The 16,499-nt window shown below is 46.9% G+C and overlaps 8 protein-coding genes across 8 annotated transcripts; 5 read left to right on the top strand and 3 right to left on the bottom strand.

The window, feature by feature from the left end:
• Positions 1-98: 98 nt before the first annotated feature.
• On the bottom strand, positions 99-2,059 carry BZA70DRAFT_281915 (tRNA synthetases class I, catalytic domain-containing protein). Its single transcript, XM_064913184.1, has 2 exons — positions 1,536-2,059; positions 99-1,471 (listed from the first exon to the last, which is right to left on the bottom strand). Exons 1-2 carry the CDS (start codon positions 1,977-1,979, stop codon positions 185-187), a joined length of 1,731 nt encoding a protein of 576 aa, XP_064766754.1. The 5' UTR covers positions 1,980-2,059; the 3' UTR covers positions 99-184.
• A 249-nt stretch (positions 2,060-2,308) lies between these two features.
• BZA70DRAFT_290803 (uncharacterized protein) lies at positions 2,309-3,655 on the top strand (the record flags this gene model as incomplete). Its single annotated transcript, XM_064914245.1, has 2 exons — positions 2,309-2,489; positions 2,556-3,655. The coding sequence occupies 2 exons, from the start codon at positions 2,309-2,311 to the stop codon at positions 3,653-3,655; spliced, it is 1,281 nt and encodes a 426-aa protein (XP_064766753.1).
• A 62-nt stretch (positions 3,656-3,717) lies between these two features.
• Positions 3,718-6,653, bottom strand: BZA70DRAFT_58250 (Spb1 C-terminal domain-containing protein). Its single transcript, XM_064915234.1, has 3 exons — positions 6,487-6,653; positions 6,309-6,413; positions 3,718-6,236 (listed from the first exon to the last, which is right to left on the bottom strand). Exons 1-3 carry the CDS (start codon positions 6,553-6,555, stop codon positions 3,822-3,824), a joined length of 2,589 nt encoding a protein of 862 aa, XP_064766752.1. The 5' UTR covers positions 6,556-6,653; the 3' UTR covers positions 3,718-3,821.
• Positions 6,654-6,972: 319 nt separating this feature from the next.
• BZA70DRAFT_58197 (uncharacterized protein) lies at positions 6,973-8,998 on the top strand. Its single transcript, XM_064915233.1, has 2 exons — positions 6,973-7,255; positions 7,317-8,998. The coding sequence occupies exons 1-2, from the start codon at positions 7,094-7,096 to the stop codon at positions 8,961-8,963; spliced, it is 1,809 nt and encodes a 602-aa protein (XP_064766751.1). The 5' UTR covers positions 6,973-7,093; the 3' UTR covers positions 8,964-8,998.
• Positions 8,999-9,057: 59 nt separating this feature from the next.
• On the top strand, positions 9,058-11,001 carry BZA70DRAFT_58179 (uncharacterized protein). Its single transcript, XM_064915232.1, has one exon. The coding sequence runs from the start codon at positions 9,151-9,153 to the stop codon at positions 10,765-10,767; it is 1,617 nt and encodes a 538-aa protein (XP_064766750.1). The 5' UTR covers positions 9,058-9,150; the 3' UTR covers positions 10,768-11,001.
• BZA70DRAFT_281905 (5-formyltetrahydrofolate cyclo-ligase) lies at positions 10,907-12,090 on the bottom strand. The gene is made up of 5 exons (XM_064913183.1): positions 11,925-12,090; positions 11,697-11,858; positions 11,394-11,627; positions 11,162-11,320; positions 10,907-11,060 (listed from the first exon to the last, which is right to left on the bottom strand). Exons 1-5 carry the CDS (start codon positions 12,037-12,039, stop codon positions 10,933-10,935), a joined length of 798 nt encoding a protein of 265 aa, XP_064766749.1. The 5' UTR covers positions 12,040-12,090; the 3' UTR covers positions 10,907-10,932.
• Positions 12,091-12,228: 138 nt separating this feature from the next.
• On the top strand, positions 12,229-12,844 carry BZA70DRAFT_58153 (uncharacterized protein). Its single transcript, XM_064915231.1, has 2 exons — positions 12,229-12,364; positions 12,509-12,844. Exon 2 carries the CDS (start codon positions 12,564-12,566, stop codon positions 12,798-12,800), a length of 237 nt encoding a protein of 78 aa, XP_064766748.1. The 5' UTR covers positions 12,229-12,364; positions 12,509-12,563; the 3' UTR covers positions 12,801-12,844.
• A 1,388-nt stretch (positions 12,845-14,232) lies between these two features.
• BZA70DRAFT_259390 (pantothenate transporter) lies at positions 14,233-16,122 on the top strand. Its single transcript, XM_064910855.1, has 2 exons — positions 14,233-14,639; positions 14,702-16,122. The coding sequence occupies exons 1-2, from the start codon at positions 14,411-14,413 to the stop codon at positions 16,045-16,047; spliced, it is 1,575 nt and encodes a 524-aa protein (XP_064766747.1). The 5' UTR covers positions 14,233-14,410; the 3' UTR covers positions 16,048-16,122.
• The last annotated feature ends 377 nt before the right edge of the window (positions 16,123-16,499 follow it).

Genomic DNA, 16,499 nt, shown 5'->3' with positions numbered 1-16,499 from the left:
ATCAACGTATTGGAGACTCGCCTGCGGGCTGGAGTCAAGGGATTGTTTTTTTTTTTCATATGGTCTGTGGGTTCTCATATCTTTTGTATCGGTGTTTGTTTTGTATCATTTTGAATATCAAGAGCCAGTAGGCTTCATTATTACTATTAAAATCCTTCTATATATACACAATCGTAGCTCCTATTTACAATTTCAATATTCTCAGCGCATTAACAATGCGGATAGTAACAGTATCTGGGTCCAACAAGTCCACCAACAGAGGCAAAGGCGCTCCAGGAACGCTTCCCGCGATAGCGAATCTCAGCGCGTGGAACACCGTCGTCGGTTTATACCCAGATTCTCTGGCGAAGAACTTGATTTTCGCATCAATCTCCTCAACCGAGGGCACATTTTCAGCACGGGTCCACCAGACTGCAAACTCCTGCAAAAATTTGACCGCGTCGTCACCTTCTCGTGTGATTGAAAGGTCGGAAATGTAGTCCATGCCTTCTTTGCTTCCGTAGCTTGGTAGGTCTGTGAATGCATAGGACGCGACGTTCGGAAGTTCAGGAAGTGTTTTGAGCGAGCCTTTGAAGACGGTAAGTACCTTTTCAATGTACTCGACTTCAAATTTGTGCTTGTGCTGTTTCTTGGTGGAAATATCCGAAAACTTCGAGATGAGAGCCGGCTGAATCTCCAGGGCTAATTCCCGCCGCTTTTCAGGATCTTCAATCCGCGTGCGCAAAAAGTAGCTATTAAAAAACTCAAGCTTTGATTCAGAGACTTTGGCGTTTCCCTTTGTCAACCCGTTCAGATTGAAATTTGCAATCAGATCCTTCATCGTCATTATTTCGCCCATAGCAGTCGCCTCCCGCTTCTTCTTCTTGTTCGTCCCGTTCTCTTGCGCCCCTAGCGGCGGTGACCAGCCATACAACGCGACAAAATTCACCAGCGCCTCTGGTAGGATTCCATTCTCTTTGTACGCCTTGATTCCCACATCGCCAGTCCGCTTGCTGAGCTTTTTGTCTTCAAGCGATGTGAGTAGTGGGATATGGATGAACTCCGGAGGCGTCCAGCCAAACGCATTATAAAGTGCTAGATGTTTCGGCGTGGAAGGCAGCCACTCTTCGCCCCGAATGACGTGGGTGATCCGCATCAGATGATCGTCCACCACGTTGGCGAGGTGGTAAGTGGGAAATCCGTCGGTCTTGAACAGAACTGGATCGTCATATCGCGGGTCCGAGTAGTTTGACTGGACTTGCAGGTCGAGCTCGCCGTGTAGGAGGTCCTTCATGACCGGGTAGCTTTCCGGAGCCTTTAGGCGGATTGTGAAGGGTTCGTTCGACGCGGCTTTCGCAGCTGATGTCTCGTGATCGATGTGGTAGCAGTAACGGTCGTATGTTGCCATGGAGGGCGGTTTCATCTTCTGTGCCGAATCTCGCAGTTTATCCAACCGGTCTTTGGTACAGAAGCAGCGGTAAGCATGTCCACTCTGCAGATTTTTCTGATTAGCATATAGCAATTCTGAATCCGCCCGGATTTTATCATGTACGCACCTCGAGCAATTTCTCAGCATACTCCTTGTAAATCCCCAGCCTTTCGCTCTGCCTGTACGGCCCACACTCCCCTCCAACCTCCGGCCCTTCATCCCACTCCACACCCGCCCACCTCAACGCTTCATAAATATCATCCTCAGCTCCATCTTTCTTCCTCGTCTGATCCGTATCCTCAATCCGCAGCAAAAATTGTCCACCTGTAGCTCTCGCCAGTAAAAAATTATACAACGCAGTCCGCAATGACCCGAGATGAACAAATCCGGTCGGCGACGGAGCGAATCGCGTTCGCGCAGGCGTAGTCGGATGCCCGTCCTTCTCAGCCAACGGCCCGACTTTCTTCCGCCCGGCTCTCCGCGACGCAGTTATCGACCGGATATCAGGAGCGGTCGAGTAGCTCCTCAGTAAAGACCATCGCAGTCTCAAACATCCTCGTGTAAGTATCATAATTGTAATCTCTCCACCACCATTCCTGTTCCACTTCACGATAATCCTCGAAAATATTCATACTGCCCGGGAATAAATCACGTGACATTTAAAAGTCCCAACGCGTCAGAATTTATCGAAAATAGTTTGTGGGAAATATTTCAGCAGCGTAAGCAGCGGTTGAGATCGTGTTTGTTATCAAACTATTCACAGTATTAGATATCTGGTGCTTTATCGCTGGGTAGTTAGTGAACGGATCCTAGATTTCTTCATACTGTGCATCGTCGCGGACTATTGTTCGACGGAGAAGTTTTACGATTTGATATAGAACTCTCAGCAAGCACGACATCATGGAGGAAGACCTCTACGCCGTTCTTGGCGTACACAAAACAGCAACATCAGCTGAAATTAAAAAGGCATACCACAAGGCTGCACTTGCTTCACATCCTGACAAAGTCCCAGAAGAAGAGCGCGAGGAGGCCGAGGTGCGATTTAAAGTCGTCAGCCAAGCATACGAGATCTTGTCAGACGGTGAGTTTATATGACTATTATTCAGAATATCTGTGTAGCCATTAGCTAACTAGATGATCCGCCTAGATTCACAAAGAAGTCTATATGATAGACATGGCATGGATGCATTCACAAAGGGACGCGCTCCCTCCTACGAAGACGACTTCCAAGACTTCTTCGGCTTTGGCGGCGGCCCCGGCTTCAGAGACAACGGCTATGGCGGTTCCCAATTCGGTTCAAAACCACGGACCGAGAACGCACAGTTTGAAATCTCCATATCACTCAAGAACGCGTATATCGGTAAGACCGAGAAAATGTCAATCAAGCGCAATATCGTGTGTCAGACGTGTAAAGGCAGTGGCGCAAAGAGCACGGCTAAGCCGCGTAAATGCGGCCATTGCAAGGGTGCCGGTGTGGTACCGGGACATATGCCTATCGGTGGCGGGATGAGTATTCAGGTCAATCGAAACTGCCCTGTTTGTGCTGGAAGTGGCAACATTGTGAAGGACAAGGACAAATGCAAGAAATGCAAGGGCAAGATGATCCTTGAGGAAACCAAGATCATAGAGGTTTACATTCCTCCTGGAATTCAAGATGGAGAGAAGATTGTCAAAAAGGGAATGGCTGATGAAGCTGTTCGTCAGGAAACCGGCGACATCATTTTCATCATCAACATTGAAAAGCACGACCAATTCACACGCGTCGGCAACGATCTTCGCGCGACTATCAACATCACCCTAGTCGAAGCTCTGTGTGGACTCGATCGGCAAATAATCCAGCACCTGGATGAGCGTGTTCTACGTCTGAAAGTACCCCCAGGCAAAGTCATCTCGCCTGGCAAAATCCTGCTAGTGGAAGGCGAAGGCATGCCAATCAAGAGCGGACCCAACGCCGGCGGTCGGGGCGATCTATATCTCGACATAGATATCGAATTCCCGAAAGACAACTGGTTTGCAGACAGATCAGAGATGCGGAGGGTAGCCGACTCTCTTACATTCCCGCCGTCCAAGCCGGTTTATACTCCGAAGAGTGAGACGGACGCGCCGCCGATAGAAGACATGGTTGCGTTTAATCTTGTCGACTCGGATGCGGAGTTTGGTAAATATGAAGGATATCATGGTGAAGACAACGAAGATGACTGGGATGATGAAGAGGAAGAACAAGGTGCGGAATGCGCTACGCAATGATTATATAGAGTCTATACCGCCATCTGTAAAAACATATGAATCTCCTACATTTTTATTACGTTCTGGGCACGGTTAATCTATCGTTAAAAGCTCAATTATTTTGAATGATTTAAACATCAAATGCACAGCAATAACATGCTAAAACTTTTGGAACCCAAAACACCGCTCATTTCTTTGCATTCCGCTTCAAAGCACGCATCTCCTTCTTCATACGCGGATCAACCATCTTATAACGTCCCTTGACACCACCAGGCCGACCATGGATACCACGGTTCTTGCCCTTGGCAACCACCAACTTAACCTCAGTCTTGGGTGACTTCTTAGTCGCTTTACGCATGAGCTTCTGAATAGCCTCCGCCTTCTCCTTCTCAGACTTGTTGGGATCCTCGATAATGAGATCGGATTTCTTGCGCATACGGGTGATTCTGCGAGTCGCCTTCATTTTCTTTCGAGCCTGAGCCTCCATGACCTTCTTGATAGGTCGGGCGTTAAGTGCCCTGAGCTTACTCTGGATGGCAGCAGCAGCCTCAGCAGTGATAGGCTTGACCGGCTTACTGAATCGGTCTTCGTCATCCAAAAACCATGTCGGCAAGCCATCCCGATCACGCATTGAGTACCGATTATAAGAGTCGTCAATGATATCAGCCTTGGACTTTTCTTTGAGAGCAATCTGGTGCGCCAAAGTCATGGCCTCGGCAGTGATGATGTCAACGTTCGCCTTGTCGTCGGGTTCTTCCTCATCAGAATCAGAATCAGTGTTCCACGAGTCCTCGTTCTTTGGCTTGCGGCCCTTGACGACCTCGAACGAAGTCTTCTTCGGAGCGTTCTCAACATCATCCTGAGCATCGGCAGAAGCCTTGGCCGAAGGTTTCTGCTTGGACCGGAGGGCAACGATCTTGTTGATTGCTTCATCGTCATCGCTATCAGACTCATCCAGACCAGCAACGTCCTTGAAAACATCTTGCTTAAAGAAATTATGCGCTTGCTTGCTGAGACCGTTAATCTTGGCCTTACTATCATCCAGGTTCGTCAAGAGTTTTCTCGCCTTTGGCTCTCCCTCTTCGCTATCGCTCTTCTCACCATCGTCACTCGACTGGTAGCCTTCGTCAAAGATAATTCCGTCGTCATCATCGTCGTCCGACTCAGCAGTCTCAGGCTTCTCTTCGATTCCGTTCCATTCTTCGTCGAGAATCTCGTCTCTGAGACGCTTCATGCGATACTTTGCGTCGGCCTCAGCTCGTCTCTCCCGGAATTTGGTGTACATATTATCCAGCTCGTCCTCAAGCCTATCCGCATCCTGCAACGGGTCCTCACCAATCTCGATCTCGGTGACTTCCTTCTTCTTGTCTTCATGCACAGCGAGCATGTTCATCTTTCCCTTTGCCAGCGTATCGATCTGTCCACTCTTTTCAACTTCTTTCAAGCTGAAAAGCTGATCAGATCCGACTTGCGCTGCCTCGATACCAATATCCACTGGATTGAGCATTCCGAGCTGCATTCGCGTGATTTCCTTGGTTTTTTGCTCATTCTTTCGGCGACGCTCTCGCTTAAGTCTGCTGGCCTCGCGTTCTTCCATAGTCTGTAGCTCGTACTCAATTTTCTCATCCTCAGTCATATCTTTGGTAGGATCTTCGGGTTCGGGAGTAGGCTCTTTAACGGCAGAATCGATACCGAGAGCCAGTCGACATTTAAGGCGCCACTTCAACAGACCACGGAAATCTTTCTTGCCAAGGACTTTCAGATCCTTGATAGCTTCTTTTATTTCCGTTGTTGTATCAGGGAGTTTTCGCACAAGCCTGAGATCTTGCTTCAACTCCTCCTCAGTCTTCGGGGTTGGCTTTGGTTCACTGGGCTCCTCCTCGTCATCCTCTTCTTCGGCGGGAGACTTCTCGTCTTTATTGACGGTAGGCACGTCCCAAGTGAGCTCAGACATACCTCCAAGACTTGCGATAGGATCCACATTTGTAATAAAGTCAAGGACACTCATCATCTTATGCTGCAAGTAATCACCATCCTCGTAACCATCTCTCTTTCTTTTCTTCTTCTCTGGATTGAAAACCTTGGCTTCAAAATTAGGGGTAGGGTCCGTCAAATCTTCAAAAACTGATCGAGGATCGAGAAACTTGGGATCAATCTTCTTTGGCGCCTTGTAACCTCTGCAGACAACGAAAATCTCGGCGGAAACGTTTCGCGAAGCGGGTGGCTTGGTGGCGTCGACCTTGTTGAAAAGCTGGTTAAACACCCATAGCAGATTGTTGTAATCCTTCGATCTGAAGACTTTGGTGACGAAGTTGCCGCCAGGCATCAAAAACTCGGTCGCAAGCTTCAGAGACTGCAACACGAGCTCAGACTGTGTGAAGGCATCCTGTACCCAGGCAGTACCGACGTTGGGAGCTCCGTCGTGAAGCACACAGTCAGCCTTCCAGGTCTTCAGATGCTGGCGCAGCTGAGCACGACATTTCGAGGATGTGATATCTTCCACAAAGGTGATGACTTTTGGGATCGGTTTGATCGGGGCAAGATCAACTCCGATGATCAGAGAATTGGCAGGGCAGAGAGCGGACGCAACTTGACACCACGACTGGATTGAAAAAACTTGTTAGCAAATCTTCGACCGTAATGAATAGTACTTTCACAAGGATGAGCCACATACACCAGGCGCAGCACAAAGATCGATAACGACTTTGGATTTCTCGAGAAAATGGTCGTATTTCTGATTGATTTGCAGGATCTTGAAAGCAGCACGAGCACGATATCCCTGTATGGTTGATGGTTAGCTATCTAAAACTTTGATCACCAAGTCGACACTCTACGAGGCTGTGCAGTCATACCTTCTCTTTGGCCAAACGGTAGTAGTGGTCCAAACGTCCCTTTCCGAACTTCTTCTGGCTTTTACCCATTGTTTGCCACTGCTCGGAGGAAGGAGAAAAAGATACTGAAAGACAGGTAAAATGCAAGCGGAGAGAAAAAAATATTTTTGCACGCGCCGCGTTGGGACTTTAGAGCACACGAAACCCTTCGTTTATAACATTTTCAGATAAGGTTTGCGCATTGTTACTCCAAAATGAATCTGTCGTAGCTGCCATCTTTGCAGCAGTTCCGCTATCCACGGGCGATGGACGACAACGAGGAGCAGGACACGACGTTCTATTCGTCTGGGCGACTCTTCAATGCCGCCAGAAGCTGGCTGTTTCATGCCAACTACTCTCTTCCTAAGCGACCGTACGATCGCTCTTTCAGCTACTCTGACCTTGCAAATAAGATTGAATATGTATGTGAGGCTTGACTTATCCGGGATGCCCGAACCGTGCTAACAGAGGGGATAAGGCCTTTACGATACTACAGTACTTGGGGTTTACCAACATCATAACCTTGAATGATCTCTACAACTATAACGAATGCTTGCAAGGAGTTGGCGACCGACAGCGGAAGCTGTTCATGGCCTGGGAACTGATTTACTGGTTCCCTAGAGATGCGAAAGGGTACTTGCTTGCGATAAAGTACTATCTAGAGGAAAACAGTTTCGAAGCGGCATTTTCTGTTTTGGAGCAAGGAACTGCTGCTGCGGGCGATGCAGTGGCCAAGCCAGGGAGGTCTATGGTATGTACCCTTTATTTCTACCCCAATAGTTCGTGTATTGAGCTAACTTGAGCCAATCTAGTACATGAAGCATACATCCAAAAATAATATTCAAAGAAGCACGGAGAGAAGAAATGATTCAAATAAGCTATCGTTGGTATCCTCGGACTACGAGACCGCCACCAAGGACCCCATTATCGCTTTACCGTCCGATATCATTACAGACATTTTCTTGAGGATTCCGTATGGCGAGCGTTTAATTTTACGAAGGGTCTCAAAGTCCTGGAATAGCGAATTGCTATCGAACCGTATACTCTGGCAGCATATTGACTTCCGTAGCGGGAAGCGGCCGGTCCGCTTAGCTGATGCTGAACGATCCATTGCACTTGCGGATGGGGCGATTCAAGAACTTTACCTGGAGAAAATACTCCGTCCTGAAGAATCTCTTTGTGTCGATGCATTTTTGGAGGCCGCAGAACAAAACCCAGGGGCATTAAGACGTCTTGAGCTGAATTGCTATGCTCCGCACTTCTTGACGAAGGATCCCGACGGGCCGTCTATCATGGGCGGAGAGGCGCGAATGAACACTCTTCTGAACCTCACAAGTCTGAAAATGGCTCTTGATCAGTCAGAATATTTTGTCAATGATATATTGGATCGAGTGACGCTTCCGAATTTGCAAGATCTGTTTTTCTATGCTGATCAGCATAGACATGTTGAGACGCGCAATTTACGCTATATCGTTAGAGCTCGCACTTCTATCAGTGAGCAACCCCTTCCAAATCTAAAAAAATTCAGAATTGGCTCGCAACTTGAAATTGGGTCGTTCGTGGAAAGATCAGACTTCCCAAGAAATCATTACTTTAACCCGCTTCGTGAAATGGTTACGATTGCGCCCGGTTCATTAAATGATTTAATCGCACTGATGCCCAATCTCGAAAGTCTCGAAATTAAAAGACTATTCATGGAAGGAGTGCTCGACTTGTCTAGTTATCTCAGACTTAGATATGTGAATTTGTCACAGTGCGTACTTCACGAGACTCCGTTGATACCCGAGGGCTGCAAGACTTTGATCCTGAACTCTTTGCTCGTTGGATTTCTTGAAGAACTAGACTTTCTCATAGAGAACGCCAGATCAATTGAGAAGCTTGACTTTAGTGGTCAAGAAGACCGTGTCAGCATGTCAATCGTCGAGCAGTTCAGCCTTCTCAGTCCAGAAGTCTTCACAGATCTGAGTCTTCGTCTAGTCTGGAGAGACTTTGAACCAGATACGGTTTTAAGCCATAGCGTCCCTTTTCCGGGTTCTGATCTTACGCCGATGATACGTGGCGGGACACCGTTTGATTATATGATTCACTATCTACCAAACATTAAGAGATTGGATCTGAGCTGCACCGCAGTCACAGACCAAACCATGAGGAAAATAAGTGGTCTTCAGCGTTTGGAGTATCTTGATGTTTCGGGAACGAAGATCTCATTGAAAGGTGTTTTTGACCTGTTGAAACCGGAAGTGAGCGGGTCGATGGTGAATGATTCGCAAACCTGGCGCTCGATGAGAGAGCATTGGAGAGCCACGACAAACGTGAAAACCATAATCTTGAAGAAGTGCCCGCGTATTGATAGAACATCAATAGCCTGGCTAGAGGAACATGGTATCACGACAGGCTCGAAGCTCAGCGACTATCCTGAGTGGGCTCATCTGAAATTGTGGAAACCTGAATGTCTTTGACGAAAGTATCCCTCGATTCTTGCGATGAAGAGAATGATCTCGTATGTGTTCCAGATAATGGATTTGCCTTCACATCTACTTACTGGACTAACTGATGCGTATCTAGCAACTATATAAAGTGTTAGCTAGGGCACTTCACAACACTACAGGGAGACAGGATAGTTCAGATGAGTTATCATCGGTACCCATGGACTGCGAGACCGCCACCAAGGACCCTATTATTGCTTTACCGTTCGATATCATCACAGACATTTTCTTCAGGATTCCGTATGGCGAGCGGCTGATTTTACGAAGAGTCTCAAAGTCCTGGAATAGAGAATTGCTATCGAACTGTATACTCTGGCAGCACATTGACTTCCTTAGCGGGAAGCGGCCGGTCCGCTTAGCTGATGTCGAACGGTCCATTGCGTTTGCGGATGGAGTTATTCAAGAACTTTACCTGGAGAAACTATTCCGTCCTGAAGAGTCTCTTTGTGTCGATGCGCTCATGGAGGCTTCAGATCGAAACCCAGGAGCATTAAGACGTCTTGAGCTGAATTGCTATGCTCCTCACTTTTGGACTATGGATCCCCATGGGTCGTCTTCCATGGGCGGAAAAGTGCGCATAGATACCTTTTGTAACCTAACAAGTTTGAAAATTGCACTTGACCAAGCAGACTATTTTCTCAGGGAGTCGTTGGGTCAGGTGACGTTTTCGAATCTGCAAGAGCTGTTTATCTATGCCGACAGGTATAGACATTATAATAGGAGAGGTTGGATCAGAGCTCCTACCGGTCTTGACGGTGTACCATTTCCAAATTTGAAGCTGTTCAAACTCGGTTCGCAACTAGCGGAGGAGGCACTCCAGGAATGGGAGTTATCATATATTGGACCGGTGAGGTATCTTAAAATATTGATGGACCAGAGGTTGTTGCATGTTTTGATTGCAATGATGCCTAATCTTGAACATCTTGAAATCATAAGAGTAGCAGCGGGTGACTCCTCGGGGAGGGCTGTGAAAGCTGTACCCATGTATCTTTCTAGGCATTCCAGACTTACCTATCTGAATCTGACACAGAGTTCTCTGGATCGTAATCCTCTGCTTCCCAAAAATTGCAAGACGTTGATCTTAGACTCTTCAGATGTTCCCACTTTCGCAACCATCTTTGACCGCTCTCATCTCGATTATGATAGAGAGGCGTTTGAAAAGCAGAGCGGATCTATTGAGAAGTACGATATCAGTCGGCAAGAATCGCTCTCGAACTACGAGGTCATGCACCAACTCTCACTTCTCAATCCGGAAGCAGTCACGGATCTGAGTCTTCGTCTGGTGTGTAGACATTTTTGGCCAGATGACCGACGTAGGATGTCTGGTATCGCGCGTACCTTGTCAAGGGGAGTCACTGTCCCCGATATGTCACCGATTGATTATATGCTTCAGCAATTACCGAACATTGAGAGATTGAACGTCAGCTGCACCAGAGTCACGGATCTGGCGATGGACAAAATAAGCCGTTTCCAGCGTCTTGAATATCTTGATGTCTCGGGAACGGCGGTGACGCTACAAGGTGTGCTTTATCTGTTGAACCCGGAAGTAAACGGGTCGAAGGTGAACAATTCGCAAACCTGGCGCTGGTCCGATGAGCCGTGGAGATCGACGACAAACTTGAAGACCATAATTTTGAAGAAATGCCGTCATATTGATGAAAGTACAATGGAATGGCTAGAAGATCATGGTATAACGACAGGCTTGAGACTCAGTGACGATCCTGAATGGGTTCATTTAAAGAACTGGGACTTTAAAGATATGAATCACTTTAGATGAAATGATGAGTGGACGGTATTCGAGTGATGATTCAGTTTATACATGGACTTGACCAAGAGGACGAGAACCGATTCAATTATTGTTAGATCTACGGATTGCTTGGTTATGTGAGCATCAAACTTCTTTTTGAATTATGAATAGCTATTCGTCAATATAATGTGATTGTTATCTGCGTCGCCTATGAATATCTGATTCAACCACAAGAATATCGAGGATTTGATCATGCTCCTCTCTGGGCAATTCAGACTCGGATTCTAGTCGCTGAATGATCTGCTCACGAAGAGCGATACCGACTGCTCAGTACATGGTTAGTCAGTAAACGGGCAAATACAACAAGAAAATATCTAAATCGCTTGAGAAACGAATCAGGTATAAATATTCAATAATAACTTACCTAGTAATGGCTTTGATGCGTTTTCTCTGGCGTCAGACCACGCGTTGTGAAGTCCGATATATGTATCATAAAACCCTTTTCCCCTACCGATGCGATCACACGATTCATTAAATACCAAGCCTGGCACAATGATTATATCGAGCCCGTCTCCTTCAAATGCTATACAAAACATGATTTTAGTACCTCTGCAACTGCTTTATATGCAAAAAAGCAGTTAGGAAAGTGAAAATACCATCTTCATTTTCTGTGGGTGGCTCTCGTATTATAAAACTATGAGCGTCGTTCTCGGTCTTTAGCTCTGCGACTGAGGCATAGTCTGGCATTTTCAGCATCTTTAAGAATGACTTTGGTGTGAATATCGACTCAGAACTATCCTGTTGATGCGACAGTGTTTTGTAGAATAGGTCTTTCAAGCCATGAGTCAGTTCAGAATCAGGAACGATTCGAGGTAAAAACACACTTTTTCCTATGTCAAACCAGCTTAATTAGCATTCACAATATTAAGACAATTGAAAGCAACAAAGAAGAGAGATACCGTCCTCGAATGCGTTCTGAATCATCAGATCAGTCTGCACTTCGACGCTCCGACCGCTTTTTCGAGGAACTGAAGTAGACACTTCCATGTGCATGTATAATCCGATATTCCGAGCATCCTGGTACTCAGGCAATTTTCTGATTGTATCCGCGACAGTTCGCGCTGGAAGAAGAAAAAGCTGAGCTCAATTGATTTGAGGAGGCATATGTTGGAGTATCGAGTACGTACATTGATCCGCGATGCTTTCATATGGAAGCAACCTCAGACGGTCGCTGACTATCTTTCGCGCCGCCTGTTTGCGTGCAGTAATTGCTGCCCGCTCCACAGAAGCAGTCGATGGCATTCTCGAAACTTCGGGAGAGTGTGGAGGAGTGAGCCATCAGATTGAACAATCAGAAATGACATTGCGGAAGCTTGGACTCATCTGAGCTGGGAGTTTGAAAAAAAGTGAATGTTACATAAAAGCTTAGTCATCATAGAAGGAAGCAGACTGGCTGGGCTTTGCGTAGGGCGTAGCGTACTTGGGAATATAGGCTCGTGGCTCAAGTAGCTCTTCAAGTATAAGTGAGGCTATAGATAGCTTAACGTGCTGTACAGATAGAACGGATTGCATTCTATATTATTTTAATATATGGCGACGATAACGGAGGACGTGGGGAATCAGAGAGGTATCTAGAATCGCCATATGAAGTCGTTTATAGAAGAGCTTCGGAGATAATAGCGGAGCTGATGAGCTTATGGACGATCAGTTTCCTAATCAATCATCCATGAATCCCGTTGAAGTTGAATAAACTAACAACTTTTCCTGCCAGCAAAAACGGCTGAAACGGGAATCTGGATACTCGATCGGACTTGCAACAATCAGCCATGACGGGAGAGGCTACCGTGAGGCGGCATTTCCGCTGGTTATCTATACTCTGCGAACTTTTAACCGGTGTTGAGTCACTACGAGGGAAAAGAAGACTGGTAGTTGATGATGCTGATTGTGAGTCCTTTTGTACCCTGAGCTGCGCATCTATTAACAGACCAATTGCTCATGGACGAGTTCAACGCTGCCTGATAGGATGTTGGCAAGATATTCTCTTATCGCAGCACGAACAATAAATGGTTTGTGCGTTCGGCTAGTATGTAAATTTCTGGTGACTGAGAAACAGTTAGCAGCCTTGGCTCGGTGGGTTGAGAAGAATAAGGTCAATGCGATAGCCCACGCACTTGGACCACACAGCTCTTTCTCTTATCGCGAGCCAAGACGCTTAGTCGGGATTGTGCACTAGCACTGGCACCTCTGGAAACAGGATAGCTGCAGCAGCAAGAATTCATGTTCCCAGTCTGTGCTGCCAGACGCGATACTGCACGGATGCTGGCCTGGTCTCTCTGGAGTAGAGAAACGCTCGGGTACAGCGGTTTGCGGAGAAAGCTCATATATTATTCGTGTCAGCCTCGCGGTATGATTTCGGATTATGAGCATCTCCACGCCACCAGGACAATGGCTTCAGGAGCGTAGAATTGCTGCAATCGGTAAAGTCGGGTCGGATAGTTTGATTAGACAATGGCGGGTACTGATAACAGCGGATGGAGGTACGCGTACCTTTCCACTATCGGTTTCAGGGCAAGGACATAGTCTTCTTTTGGCATCGGCCCTGAGTCTCCTTCTTGACTCTTCATCCATCTGCACCATTTGCTAGTGAGTGCGGTGACTGTACTCATAACTACTCAATTCATTATAACAGATATTCCAGTCTTCGGCAGCTTCCTGCTCTCATATCATGTGAATACTTCCAGGAGCAGATATGAAATACCCCAGCAGGTGCGTGCCGATAAGGTTAAGCACGGTGATAAGCACAGGCCGCATTGTTACATCACCTCCCAACTCGCCCGATAAACCGCCCAGCGATAGACGCAGGGATGCGAGGAGAGGTTAGAGAACTTGGCCTGAATGCCACTTCATGCAGTTGTTTCTTTCAGATGCAGAACTGATATGGTTGATTTTCTTGATGGGAAAAATACATTGTCTTAAACCACACATGAATGTGATGAGTATGCCACGAGAAATTCCTCGCGAAGAGCTAATCGGTGGGCGATGCGATGATCCTTCAGTCTCTGAATCTCTACCCCGAGCTGCTGTTTCTAATATTAATTTTTTCAGAGGGCACTATCTATTGACTATTAACGTTTTATAGATGGTCTACTCAGCGTTGAGTCAGCGGGGCTGCGAAGTGTGAAAGGAGGGCGGGCTGCGAGCAAGTATAACCTCAAAACCCTACAAATATCCCTACTCGAATCTGGATCGCGATGATTCTTCATATTCACTTTCCACCTGGCCTATAATCCTAATCACTCTGCTATCTTATCCTGTATTTCTGTCATAAAATATATCTGCTACAATGTCACGTCATCGGATATCCTTATCAGACAAGACAAATAAATCTTTCTCGATACCAAGGGAGGACAAGAAATTTCGGTGCTTGCCTAGACTTTGTACTTGGCAAAGGCAACTATAGCAGTAGAGGTATCTGTGAGCTCCTCTATCTAGTGCCTAGCATCTGCCTAGCACTTTATCAAACAGTCTACTGCGCTTTATCACTAGGAGGATATAGATAAGAGACTGTCAGAACGAGGATATAAATATAGCCTGCTGCCGTCATGAGATACCGCCAATATCTGCTCATACCCCACACACTCTTCCTGATTTTAATAGATCAAAGACACTCAATATGGGCGTTCTACAGCGAATCACGGAGATTATTGACTGGTATCCGAAGGAGATGTCGAATGAGGAGCGCAAGCTTGTCAACAAGATTGACTGGCTTGTTCTGTCCTTCTCATGCTTGTCCTATTTCACAAAGAACTTGGACGTCTCTGCTCTTACCAATGCCTACGTCGCTGGTATGGATGTAGACTTGGATCTTTATGGTGATCGCTTCAGTTATGCGAATTCAATGTGTCTGTATCATGCTTGCTCTGTCGTTCACCCATCATATCCCGTCTAACCGCTTGCTTTATAGACTATGTTGGATACTGTCTGTTCCAGATTCCGTCAAACATCGTCCTCACCAGACTTAGAGCCGAGTGGTACCTTCCAGCTGCAGAGGTTCTCTGGGGTATTTTCACACTGGGCACCGCTTTTATCAAAAACTACAAGCAGCTTATGGTTCTCCGCTTCTTTGTCGGATTTTCCAGCACGGCGTGCTGGGTCGGAAACGCCCATATCGTCAACTCGTGGTATACTTCCCAAGAACTCGGAAAGCGCAATGCAATCTATTCTTGTGTCTGGCCTCTGGGTTCTATGTTTGCTGGTTATCTCCAGTCTGCGGCTTACAACAACCTCAACAATACAGGAGGACTTGCAGGCTGGCGTTGGCTGTTTATCATCTGCGCAATCATCACGATTCCGATTTCATTGATTGGCGTCATTTTCTGTCCGAACGTGCCTGATCGCACTCATTCCAGATTTTTGAACGAACGAGAACGTGAGCTTTGCGTCAGCCGTCTTGCAAAAGATGGGTTTGGAAAGTCGCGCGGAGTTGACAGGACACTGGTCAAACGAATCTTTGGAAACTGGCGGATCTACGTCTTATTCGTCGTCGGAAATCTGTTTTGGATGACTCCCTATCCTTCTGGTATCCCTTACACGCTTTGGCTTGACTCTAATCCAAAGTACGGTGTTTCGATGGTCAACAATCTCTCGACAATCACATACGCGGCCCAGATCGTGTCGAATATGGTCTCGGGCTGGTACTCTGATTACCGCAGAAACCGATGGGAGCCAATGTTGTATGGCGGAATTCTGATCTTGGTGTGCAACGTGTTGCTACTTGTGTGGAAGATTCCTAACGGTGCCAAATTCTTTGCATTCATCGGTCTCGGTGTCGCAAACGGCCCTACCAATCTCTGCGTACCTTGGATTGCCGAGGTTTTCTCTCATGACGTCGAAGCGCGATCGGCGGCGATTGCGATTTTAAACGTCGGCTGGGTTGTCATCAATCTTGTCGTTCCGTTGGTCGCGTGGCCTACAAGCGCAGCGCCTGAGTTCAAGGGCGGATATATTTGGAGTGTGATTATGTCTGTTATCCAAATGATCTTGCTTCCTGTTCCGGTGTACCTTCTCCGAAGAGAGAAGAAGATGGGTATTGATTACCACAAGAAATCATGGGCTGATGTTGAGGACGTGGTGGTACTCGAAGGTATTGATCTCAGCGACCAGGGCAGCGAGAGCGGTAACCAGATCGCTACGGCTATTACTCCGCTATCCTACAAGGAAGACGCAGAGAAGATGAGTGCTTCGGGTGAAATTGACTCTGCGGATACTATGAAGAAGGACCAGGTCGAGGTGTCTGTGAAGGGCGAATAGATCGATGAATTAAGTCCGAAGTTGTTTCTTTTATTTTTATGGTTCGTTTTAGTGTTTCTGTTGGTGTTGAGTCGGTGTGTTTTGCCCTGAATTTTGTCTTTTCTTTGTCTCTTAGATGCAGAGTCTCATAACAATGTTGCGTTTCCCATTGTCTGTGCGTATGCAGGTCGCTATTCAGGAGGAAAATACTGCCTCTACGAGCGAAAACATCCCTATGCTCCTCCTGTCAGGCAAGAAACTGCAGAGGACGAGGACGTGCAGAGGGACCAGGACCAGGACCAAGAGAGATAGGATAAAGGTCTTGGCACGCGTTATCGATAGACGTGGTCAGGATTAGAGTTTTAGTTGGTGCGATTTGAGACATAATTGTTCTTATCAGCGTCGAGTTGGGTTGAACACAGGCTGGCGGTTTAAGAGAAGTCAGAGCAGTCAGAGCAGTCATCGGCGAGTCG

Source organism: Myxozyma melibiosi (assembly GCF_037950935.1).
Source record: "Myxozyma melibiosi strain Phaff 52-87 chromosome Unknown BZA70scaffold_10, whole genome shotgun sequence".
NCBI classification, from domain to species: Eukaryota; Fungi; Ascomycota; class Lipomycetes; order Lipomycetales; family Lipomycetaceae; genus Myxozyma; species Myxozyma melibiosi.
Note: the sequence above shows the minus strand (reverse complement) of the source record. Positions and strands in the feature narration are given on the sequence as shown.

What these genes read in the sequence shown, in the direction of transcription:
- BZA70DRAFT_281905 (XM_064913183.1), bottom strand. Translation starts at nt 12,039, where the DNA reads ATGCCATCGACTGCTTCTGTGGAGCGGGCAGCAATTACTGCACGCAAA. An exon ending in TCAGAACGCATTCGAGGACG is followed by an intron (nt 11,628 to 11,696) that starts GTATCTCTCTTC and finishes GGTTTGACATAG; the next exon opens with GAAAAAGTGTGTTTTTACCT. An exon ending in CGCATCAAAGCCATTACTAG is followed by an intron (nt 11,061 to 11,161) that starts GTAAGTTATTAT and finishes TGTACTGAGCAG; the next exon opens with TCGGTATCGCTCTTCGTGAG.
- BZA70DRAFT_58179 (XM_064915232.1), top strand. Translation starts at nt 9,151, where the DNA reads ATGGACTGCGAGACCGCCACCAAGGACCCTATTATTGCTTTACCGTTC.
- BZA70DRAFT_281915 (XM_064913184.1), bottom strand. Translation starts at nt 1,979, where the DNA reads ATGATACTTACACGAGGATGTTTGAGACTGCGATGGTCTTTACTGAGG. An exon ending in ATGCTGAGAAATTGCTCGAG is followed by an intron (nt 1,472 to 1,535) that starts GTGCGTACATGA and finishes AAAAATCTGCAG; the next exon opens with AGTGGACATGCTTACCGCTG.
- BZA70DRAFT_259390 (XM_064910855.1), top strand. Translation starts at nt 14,411, where the DNA reads ATGGGCGTTCTACAGCGAATCACGGAGATTATTGACTGGTATCCGAAG. An exon ending in CAGTTATGCGAATTCAATGT is followed by an intron (nt 14,640 to 14,701) that starts GTCTGTATCATG and finishes CTTGCTTTATAG; the next exon opens with ACTATGTTGGATACTGTCTG.
- BZA70DRAFT_58197 (XM_064915233.1), top strand. Translation starts at nt 7,094, where the DNA reads ATGGCCTGGGAACTGATTTACTGGTTCCCTAGAGATGCGAAAGGGTAC. An exon ending in CCAAGCCAGGGAGGTCTATG is followed by an intron (nt 7,256 to 7,316) that starts GTATGTACCCTT and finishes GAGCCAATCTAG; the next exon opens with TACATGAAGCATACATCCAA.
- BZA70DRAFT_58153 (XM_064915231.1), top strand. Translation starts at nt 12,564, where the DNA reads ATGACGGGAGAGGCTACCGTGAGGCGGCATTTCCGCTGGTTATCTATA.
- BZA70DRAFT_58250 (XM_064915234.1), bottom strand. Translation starts at nt 6,555, where the DNA reads ATGGGTAAAAGCCAGAAGAAGTTCGGAAAGGGACGTTTGGACCACTAC. An exon ending in ACCGTTTGGCCAAAGAGAAG is followed by an intron (nt 6,414 to 6,486) that starts GTATGACTGCAC and finishes TCAACCATACAG; the next exon opens with GGATATCGTGCTCGTGCTGC. An exon ending in ATCTTTGTGCTGCGCCTGGT is followed by an intron (nt 6,237 to 6,308) that starts GTATGTGGCTCA and finishes TTTTCAATCCAG; the next exon opens with TCGTGGTGTCAAGTTGCGTC.